Source organism: Danio rerio, chromosome 24 (genome assembly GCF_052040795.2).
Source record: "Danio rerio strain M-AB ecotype USA chromosome 24, GRCz13ab, whole genome shotgun sequence".
Taxonomy (NCBI): Eukaryota; Metazoa; Chordata; class Actinopteri; order Cypriniformes; family Danionidae; genus Danio; species Danio rerio.
The window spans coordinates 38289439-38299885 of NC_141044.1; the positions used below are offsets into that span (position 1 = coordinate 38289439).

General features: G+C 33.7%; 1 protein-coding gene across 19 annotated transcripts; it reads left to right on the forward strand.

The window, feature by feature from the left end:
* Positions 1 to 1129: 1129 nt before the first annotated feature.
* On the forward strand, positions 1130 to 7148 carry snai2 (snail family zinc finger 2). 19 transcript variants are annotated; one of them, XR_015524417.1, is made up of 6 exons: positions 1130 to 1343; positions 3982 to 4494; positions 4881 to 5321; positions 5570 to 5932; positions 5982 to 6065; positions 6289 to 7148. XR_015524417.1 is itself a non-coding variant. In XM_087308563.1 (3 exons), exons 1-2 carry the CDS (start codon positions 1265 to 1267, stop codon positions 4566 to 4568), a joined length of 666 nt encoding a protein of 221 aa, XP_087164689.1. In that variant the 5' UTR covers positions 1130 to 1264; the 3' UTR covers positions 4569 to 4592; positions 4694 to 7148.
* The last annotated feature ends 3299 nt before the right edge of the window (positions 7149 to 10447 follow it).

Below are 10447 nucleotides of genomic sequence, written 5' to 3' on the forward strand. Positions count from 1 at the left end.
CTATCTATCTATCTATCTATCTATCTATCTATCTATCTATCTATCTATCTATCTATCTATCTATCTATCTATCTATCTATCTATCTATCTATCTATCGTCTATCTGTCTGTCTGTCTGTCTGTCTGTCTGTCTGTCTGTCTATCTGTCTGTCCGTCTGTCCATCCGGCTGTCTGTCTATATCTATTCTGAAAAAAATATATTAATTGGATTTACTAATTGTTTTAGGGTAACTGGTTTTAAACAATTTATTTGGGCTGAATGTGAACAAACAAATACATTTTAATAATGTTCAACATTGTTAGTTTAAAAAAAATGTTTGCAACCAGTAACTTTAAAGAAATTAGTAAATCCAGTCTATCTATCTATCTATCTATCTATCTATCTATCTATCTATCTATCTATCTATCTATCTATCTATCTATCTATCTATCTATCTATCTATCTATCTATCTATCTATCTATCTATCTATCTATCTATCTAGTAAAACAATACTGGTTGTCTCAAATTTTTAAGCTGATTTGTACCTAATTTATTTTTAAATGGCTTAAACCAGCTTGCGTAGCTTATAAAATTAAGTCAGAACATGATTAACTTAGTTTAATAAGTTACAATTAACCAAAAACATGTCATGACTACCCATGATCCATTATTCATTGGATTTACTATTTTTTAAGGTAACTAGTAGTAACCAATTTATTTGGGCTGAAATTAAACAAACTAATTAAATAATGTTTAACATAATTTGTTTACATTTGTCATATAAATTGTTCACACCCAGCTACATAAAAAAAAATCCAATGTAAATCGAATGAATCTTTTTTCAGTGTATATCTATCAGTTCCCTATAGGGATCATCGTTTTGATGGGCAATCCTGCATCAGACAATCAGGAACATTCGCATTCCAACATTCTGTGTGCTTTGACCATCTGTGACAAGTCTGAACATTATTTCACCTTAGTACGCATCCCGAGCGTGAACACCTGTCTTCCTTTCCTCGACCTCTTGGCCCCGCCTCCTTAAACCACGCCTCCATTCTGATTGGCCCGGAGGTCTTGAATATGCAAGCTCAATCCCCTCCCTTTGCACCTGATTGGAAGTATTTACTTGTATTTTGCACCGAGGCGCCGGAGTGTTAGAGCAGATCAGCGCTGGAAGATGAGGCTCTGCTGGAACGAGCAGTGAGGATTACAGTGATTTGACTTGCTAAACGACAAGACAGGACCATTTTTTATCTGCCAGACAACTTTATACGTACTTCAGCATGCCTCGTTCATTCCTAGTAAAGAAGCATTTCAATGCAGCTAAGAAACCGAATTATAGTGAACTGGAGAGTCCGACAGGTAAAATACTTTGTGGATTTGGTCATTTTAACTGCATAACACTTAAAAGATTGAGTTTTTTAACTTTTCTAAGTGTGGTAAAACTCTTAGGTAGAGTTAAGAGTTGTATTTAGCTACTAAGAGGTTGTTTAGTTGTGTTGTACATTAATACCGAATGCTTTTTAAAACGGAACAACCATGTTTGTTAATCAAAATGGTCTTTTTATTTTATTTATTTTTTATAGTACTAAAACCTGATCTCTATAGGATTGTTAAGTAAAAGCATATTATATAAGTGGTTTAAATTGATTATTTGTAAATGTAACTCAATGTAAAGATAAATAAAGAAGTAAATGGTAGTGCATGTGATTAATTTTCAGATATAAGTCTATATCATTAGTCCAAGTGTTATCATTTTAACAATCCTTTTATAATTAATTAATTAATGTTAGCCATAATTAGTTTATTTCAAATGATTTTGAATTGTAACAAACACAACAAAACTTGACTGAACTGCAAAAACCTGCAAAATTTTCTTATTAAAGGGTCAGTTCACCCAAAAATGCAAATTCTGCCCTTTCTTGACTCACCCTTCACTTGTTCAAAACCTAATTGAGTTTCTTTCTTCTGTTCGCATAAAAAGGAAATATTCTGAAAAATGTTGCAAGCAGGCACCTATTGACTTTGTGCTTATTGAATTTTTTATTTTATTTATTTTTGTAATCTAAAACCTGACTTCTTTAGGATTGTTAAGTAAAAGCATGAGTGATATAAGTGTTTTAAATTGATTATTTCTTAATGTAACTCTTTGTAATGTAACTAATGTAATGCTAAGATAATTAAACAAGTAATTGGCAATGCATAGGAATAAGCCTCTGATATAAATCTACATCTTTGGTACAAATGCTGGTTATCAATTGAACAATCTTTTATTTAAATTAATTAATTATTATTCGCCTTAAGTATTTATTTTTAATGTCTTAATTATTAGTTTATTTTAAATGATTCTGAAATGTTATAACAGAACTCAAACTGAACTGAACTGCAAAAAAACTGCAATATATTCTTATTAAAGGGTCAGTTCACCCAAAAATGAAAATTCTGCCATAATTTACTCACCCTACACTTGTTCAAAACCCAATTAAGTTTCTTTTTTCTGTTCAAAAGGAGATATTCTGAAAAATGTTGCCAGCAGGCACCTACTGACTTGAAATGTTTATTACTAGGAAGTCAATGGCTGCAAGCAACAAGCATTCTTCAAAATATCTTTATTTGTGTGAACAGAACAACCAGTGAGATGCATGTTAAAGGGATTGTTCACAACAATATTAAAATACCTTCATTATTTACTCTTATTCATGTGGTTTTAAAGATTTATGATTTAGCTAAACACCAAAGAAGATATTTTGAAGAATGCTGGTTGCTTGCAGCCATAATAGGATTTTTTAAAGATAATAGCTGGCAGCTAGCAACATTTCTGAGAGTATCTATTTTTGTGTTCAACAGAAAAAAGAAACTCATTTAGGTTTTAAACAAGTGAACCGTGAGTAAATAATGGCAGAACTTTCATTTTTGGGTGAACTGACCCTTTAATAAGAAAATATTGCAGTTTTTTTTTTTTTTGCTGTTCAGCTTAGTTTGAGTTCTGTTATAATATTTCAGAATCATTTAAAATAAACTAATTAAAGCAAATATTGATTATTAATCAAATTAATAAAGTATTGTTAAAATTATAACACTTGGACCAAAGATATAGACACAGCACATAGACCAAAGATATACACTTATGTCTGAAGATTAATCCAATGCACAACCAATTACTCCTTTAATTATCTTTACATTACATTAGTTACATTCGAAAGAGTTATATTAAGTTATATTAGGAAATAATCAACTTAAACTACTATTTTAATTAACAAGCTGATTAACAACCAATTCTGTTGTTCTGTTCACACAAATAAAGATATTTTGAAGAATGCTTGTTGCTTGCAGCCATTGACTTCCATAGTAGGAAACATTTCAAAGTCAAAAGGTGCCTGCTAGCAACATTTTTCAGAATATCTCCTTTTGTGCGAACAGAAAATAGAAACTCAATTAGGTTTTGAACAAGTGAAGGGTGAGTAAATAAAGGGCAGAATTGTCATTTTTGGGTGAACTGACCCTTTAATAAGAAAATATTGCAGTTTTTTTTTTTTTTTTTTTGCAGTTCAGCTCAGTTTGAGTTCTGTTGTAACATTTTAGAAAATAGCAAATATTAATTAATTAATTGAAATAAAAGATTCTAATAATAACACGGACCATAGATGCTGTGTAGACTGGGACTTAAGATATAGACACAACACTTATACCAAAGATATAGACTTATGTCTGAAGATTAATCCCATGCACAACCAATTACTCCTTTAATTATCTTTACATTACATTAGTTACAATAGAAAGAGTTATATTAAGAAACAATCAATTTAAAACACTTATATCACTCATGCTTTTACTTAACAATCATAAAGAGGTCAGTTTTTAGTGTTACAAAAAATAAATAAAAAGACTATTTTGATTAAATGTGACCTGTCAAAGTATGGCTAATGCATTTAGATCTAAAAATATATGTGTGTAACCCAAACACTTAACTAACACAAGTGCATTTCTCTTTTAATTGCAGTGTTTATTTCTCCATATGTCTTAAAAGCCCTCCCGGTGCCTGTTATACCTCAGCCTGAAGTGTTAAGCCCGGTGGCGTACAATCCCATAACAGTATGGACTACCAGCAACCTGCCACTGTCGCCCCTTCCCCACGACCTGTCCCCCATATCCGGATACCCCTCATCTCTCTCTGACACATCCTCTAATAAGGACCACAGCGGTTCGGAGAGCCCCAGAAGTGACGAAGACGAGCGGATACAATCCACCAAGCTGTCGGACGCTGAGAAGTTTCAGTGCGGTTTGTGTAACAAGTCCTACAGCACGTATTCGGGACTCATGAAGCACAAACAGCTGCACTGCGACGCACAGAGTCGGAAATCGTTCAGCTGCAAGTACTGCGAGAAGGAATACGTGAGTCTAGGAGCCCTAAAGATGCACATAAGGACACACACGCTGCCGTGCGTTTGTAAAATGTGTGGAAAAGCTTTCTCCAGGCCTTGGCTGCTGCAGGGACACATTAGAACACACACGGGTGAGAAAATGACATGTATTAAAGGGAACAGTTCACCCAAAAATGAGTGTTTACTCACTCTCAGGTGGTTCTGAAACATTTGTAAGTTGCTTATTTCTGTCAAACACGAAAGAAGATACTTTGAAGAATGCTGAAAACCTGTAACCATTGACTTCCATTGTTAGAAAAACAATGGAAGTCAATGGTTACAGGTTTTCAGCATTCTTCAAAGTATCTTATTTTCCAGGTTTCTTCAAAATATCATCTTCTAACAGGAGAGAATCTCATTTAAATTTGAAATAAGTGAACTACCCCTTTAATTTCTTTACTTTTATACATTTTGTGCAAGTTGAAGCCAATGCTAATGTTTTTCACATGGACTGACTTGATTTCCCTTTGCTCACTAGGTGAGAAACCGTTTTCCTGCCCCCACTGCAGTCGTGCATTCGCAGATCGATCGAACCTCCGAGCCCACCTGCAAACCCACTCAGACGTGAAGAAATACCAGTGCAAGAACTGCTCTAAAACATTCTCTCGCATGTCGCTGCTGCACAAACATGAGGAATCTGGCTGTTGCATCGCACACTGAGAGGCCTGCATTCAACAAGTGCCTCCGATTGGGAAGACTGATCTCAGACCTGTCAGATTCAACTGGAAAGGAAGTGCAAAATGCATCGCAAAAGACGATTTCAAAATGCACCTCCCCAGGGTCTGAATGAATCAAATGTTTGTGTTGAGTCAGATTCCAACCAAGATGCTACACGTTGAAGGGATAGTTTGCCTAAATGAGAATTTAATCACCATTTAATCACCCTTTATTTGTTCCAAACGTTAATGACTTTTGAACCATTGACTGATTTGTTTTTCCTACTATGGAAGTCAATGGTTACAGATTTCAAAATGGTTACATTCTTCAAAATATTTTCTTTTCTGTTCCACCATAACCAATTGGAACCACTACAAATCCTGTTATCATTGACTTCCATTTGTTTTTTTGTTTTTTTACTATGTAAGTCAAGGGTTACAGGTTTCAAACATTCTTTAAAACATCTTTTGTGTTCAACCATAACCAATTGGAACCACTAAAACTTGTAACCATTGACTTCCATTTAATTGTCTTACTATAGAAGTCACTGTAACCATTGACTTTCATTTGTTTTTCCTACTATGGAAGTCAGTGGTTACAGCATTTAAACATGCTTCATAATATCTTCTTTTGTGTTTGACCATAACCAATTGCAACCATTACAAAACCTGTAACTATTAACTTCCATTTATTTTCCTACTATAGAAGTGTCTGTAACCATTGACTTCTATTTGTTTGTCCAAACGTGGAAGTCAATGGTTACAGGTTTCAAACATTCTTCAAAATATCTTCTTTTTGTGATCAACCAAAACCAATTGGAACCAAAGCAAAATCTGTAACCATTGACTTCCATTTATTTGTCTTACTATAGAAGTCACTGTAACCATTGACTTCCATTTTTTGTTTTTTGCAAATGTGGAAGTCAATGGTTACAGGGTTTCGAACATTCTTCAAAATATCTTCTCTTTGTGATCAACCATAACCAATTGGAACCATTACAAAACCTGTAACTATTGACTTCCATTTATTTGTCCTACTAATGAAAGGCAATGGTTTGAGGTTTTGAACATGCCTCAAAATATTTTCTTTTGTGTTCAACCATAACCAATTGGAGCTATTACAAAACTGGTAACAATTGACTTCCATTACTTTTTCCTACTATAAAAGTCACTGTAACCATTGACTTCCGTTGCATTTGTTATTCTTATTATGGAAGTCAATGGTTACAGGTATCAAACATGTCTCAAAATATCTCTTTATTTTTCTACAAAACCATTGACTTCCATTGCATTGTTTTTCCTATTATGGAGGTCAATTCGGGTTTTGAACATACCTTAAAGTAGCTTCTGTTGTGTTCAACTAAAACCAATTGGAAACACTAAAGAGAGAGTAAACAGTGAGGAAATTATCATGTTTTTGCGTGAACTATCCCTTTAATTAAAACTGACCCAAGACTCTGAGCTGGTTGCTGGAGAACCTTCAACACCCTCATAAAAGAAAAGACTGTTTGCAGGAACTCATTCATTTCAGTGCAAACGCAGATTGTCATGCGGACACCATCATGTGCCTTCCATTTCAACAGTATTTGCCCTGTATTTGGGGGTTGAGCTGATGCGTACTGTACATTTGTTTACGAGTATGTACTATTTGGGAGGTTTTTTTAACACTCGCCTCTCTAAAAAAGCAATAATTTATAGTGCGACCGAATGTTAATTGACGGTCACTTGTATTTTAAACATTTTTGGAGAGGTAATCGGTCAGATATTTCAACCCAATGAGCTTGAGACCAAAGGAATAATTAATGCCATGTTTTTTTATTAATAAAACGGGGAACAAGTGCAAAGTGATGTTTTCTTGAACTACAAGTATTTAAGCTGTTGTGTGGTCAAACGCAACAGCAGTCAGCCAGCACTCAGACATGCAATACTTCTGCCATGTGCCTTTATTTCATCAGGAACTTCAGAGATTTCGCCATGTAATTGTTTTTTTGAATGTATATGACACTGATATGATTGTACTTTGTATTGCAAAGTGTAAATGGATGGTATGATTTTGTACAAAAATAAAATGTACGCTTTTTTTAAATACACCATATCTGTTACCTCCTGATTTTTAAAGGGACAGTGCAAAAAGTCAGTCATCTGTATTTCCTTGTTTAAAAGAAACTCGTTTGAATAATGTTCCTTTGGGAAAATCTGTTTTGTGAATGCAATGAAAGCCTAAGACAACCCCATTGGTGATTTTTATTTGTAGCTGAACTGCCTCTTTAAATGCTAAACACTTCCATTTGAATAACAATTAGCCTGATGTTGACATTTACATAGTGGTATGCAAACGTAAGAGCCATTGATGGCACATTATCAGGATTTTTTTTTTTTTGAAAAGTACTTCATTGTAATATCTTATTTTTTAAATCTGAAAGTTAGAAACATACTATTCCTGAATATAAGAACTCAATAAGACAACTATTACTTTTTGGAAAAGGCTCATTTTATAGCTTCCCTCGAGTTAAACAGTTGTTTTACCATTATTGAATCCATTCAGGCAATTTCCAGGTCTGAAAGGAGCACTTTTAGCTTATCATTAATCATTGAATCAGATTAGACTAAAATAAAATACCAAAAAAAAAAAAAAAAAATTAAATTAAAATAAAATAAAATAAAAATGATTTAAATTAAAACCAAACAACACAATACATTTTTTAAAATTATTTTAAATAAAAAAAACAACAAAACAAATTAAAATAAAATACAATAAAATTAATTCATTCATTTTCTTTTCGGCTTAGTCCCTTTATTAATCTGGGGTCGCCACAGTGGAATGAACCTCCAACTTATCCAGCATATGTTTACATTGCGGATGCCCTTCCAGCTGCAACCCATCACTGGGAAAAAAAATTAAATATAAAATGATATTAAAAAAAAACATTTTAATGAAAACAAAACAAACAAAAAATTAAATTAAATTAAATTTAATTATTAAATAAAATTAAATAAAATTAAATAAAATTAAATTAAATTAAATTAAATTAAATTAAATTAAATTAAATTAAATTAAATTAAATGCACTGGCACAGTAGGTAGTGCTGTCACCTCACAGCAAGAAGGTTCGAGCCTCGGCTGGGTCAGTTGGCGTTTCTGTGTGGAGTTTGCATGTTCTCCCTGCGTTCGCGTAGGTTTCCTCTGGGTGCTCTGGTTTCTCCCACAGCCCAAAGACATGCGATATAGGTGAATTGGGAAGGTGAAATTTTCTGTTGTGTTTGATTGTGAATGGGTGTGTATGGGTGTTTCCCAGGGATGGGTTGCAGCTGGAAGGCCATCTGCTGCGTAAAATCATGCTGGATAAGTTGCCAGTTCATTCCGCTGTGGCAACAAAAAATAAATTAAAACAAAAAATTATTTAAATAAAAAAATAATTAAATTAAATAATAATTAAAATAATTTTAATTTAAATAAAAAAGCAAACAAAACAAAACATTAAATTAAATTTAATTAAAAATAACACAATGAAGGAAAAAGGGTTTTAAAAATGATCTAATGTTGCCTATATTTCCATATATAATAAAAATAACTATTCTAATAATATCTCTTATGCATTTTATGTTTTCCATTACTTTTTTTTGTCAGTTTTAACTTTTTATTTCAGTTTAGTTTTAATTATTGTTACCTTTTGTACCAGTATCGAGTTAAACTGCCTTTTCAACAAGTACTGGCAAAATAAATAAAGGAGTTTTTCCATTATTGAATCCATTCTGGCAATTTCCAGGTCAGGAGCACTTTTAGCTTAGCTTAGCATAAATCATTGAATCAGATTAGACCATTAGCATCTCACTCAGTAAAAAAAAAAAGAAAAAAAAAGAAAAAAAAAGAAAAGAAAAGAAAAAAAGAGTTTTTGTAATTTCCCTATTTAGAACTTGACTCTTTTGCCAGAAAAAAAGTTGCTATTTTCTAGGCTAGGAACTATACTCTCATTCTGACACAATAACGAATGGACTTTGGTGCTGGGCGGTTCATTCCGCTGTGGTGACCCCAAATAATTAAAGGGACTGAGCTGAAGGAAAATGAATGAACTTCGGTGCTGTAGCCGGCACAAAAAAGGGACAATTATCAAAACACTTTGATCGTTTTTAATCGTTTCAAATGGTCTAATCCGATTCAATGATCTATGCTAAGCTAAGCTAAAATTGTTCCTGACAGACCCAGTGATTAGGCAATTTTAAGGTCTGGCAGGAGCAGTTTTAGCTTAGCTTAGTATAAATCATTGAATCAGATTAGGATCTCACTAAAAAAATTTATTAAAAGTAGGCTAGGAACTATACTCTCATTCTGACACAATAACGAAGGGACTTTGGTGCTGGGCGGTTCATTCCGCTGTGGTGACCCCAGATAAATAAAGGGACTAAGCCGAAGGAAAATGAGTGAATGAACTTCGGTGCTGTAGCCGGCACAAAATAGGGACAATTATCAAAACACTTTGATCGTGATTAATTGCATGCTAACGGTCTAATCCAATACAATGAGCTATGCTAAGCTAAGCTAAAATTGCTCCTGACAGATTCAGTGATCATCTGTATTGATTCAAAAATTGTAAAACTCATCTGTTTAACGCTATAAGCAGTGGTCGGGTCATAACAGTGCAGTTTAACTATTTCATGATGTGTTTGCGGAGATCAAACAAGGAAGTTGCATGCACTACTTTAATTAATTTAAAAGTCATGCTGATGTTATTTAAATAATCAAAACCAACATCCTGAAAATATAAATGTGAGCAAGGCAATCAAATGTCCTTCTGGCCGCATAAACCTGTCCTTGTGAACCTGTTCTGCTCCCAAACAAATCCCAAATGTTGCACCTCCTCCCTATGTTGGTCTCACTTTGCTGTCAGTTTCTTTGAAGGCTCCGGCTCTCTGAAGGGCCCGCTATGGCCAAGCCAGACTGGCTCTCACACATGTGAAAGTCCTTTACTGGATTATTACTCAGCAACCTCACAGTACACAGTGGGAACTCACATCTCGTGCAAACTAATAGTGTTTTCAAATGTGCATCTGCTGAAATGAAGCATGTGAAATAAACAGCTCCTATAAGTAAGGTGTAAAATTATCATAAAATGCAGCAGATTAAAATTCATCTGAGCTTTTGAATAAACACTGCTGGCCTTTTATTGAATGGTAAACATTATTCCAATGAAAAAAAGTCATGAGGATGCAATAAATGGGGTTTTTGTACACAGACTTTTAATTTTAGTCAGCCAGCCCCAGGGCTTCCGGTGACTTGTCATCCCATACAAAATCACTGCGTTTAAGATTTTATTTTTTTTTTAAAAACATCATTGCCTGACTCAGATATGATATAAAATGGGTATCAGACCAAACAAGAAGCACTGCATTAA

Excerpts from the sequence above, each read along its gene's own strand:
- snai2 (XM_087308561.1), top strand. The coding sequence starts at position 1,265 with ATGCCTCGTTCATTCCTAGTAAAGAAGCATTTCAATGCAGCTAAGAAA. Across the intron at positions 1,344-4,008 it reads TGAACTGGAGAGTCCGACAG|CCCTCCCGGTGCCTGTTATA; the intron begins GTAAAATACTTT and ends ATGTCTTAAAAG. Across the intron at positions 4,495-4,880 it reads ACACATTAGAACACACACGG|GTGAGAAACCGTTTTCCTGC; the intron begins GTGAGAAAATGA and ends TTTGCTCACTAG.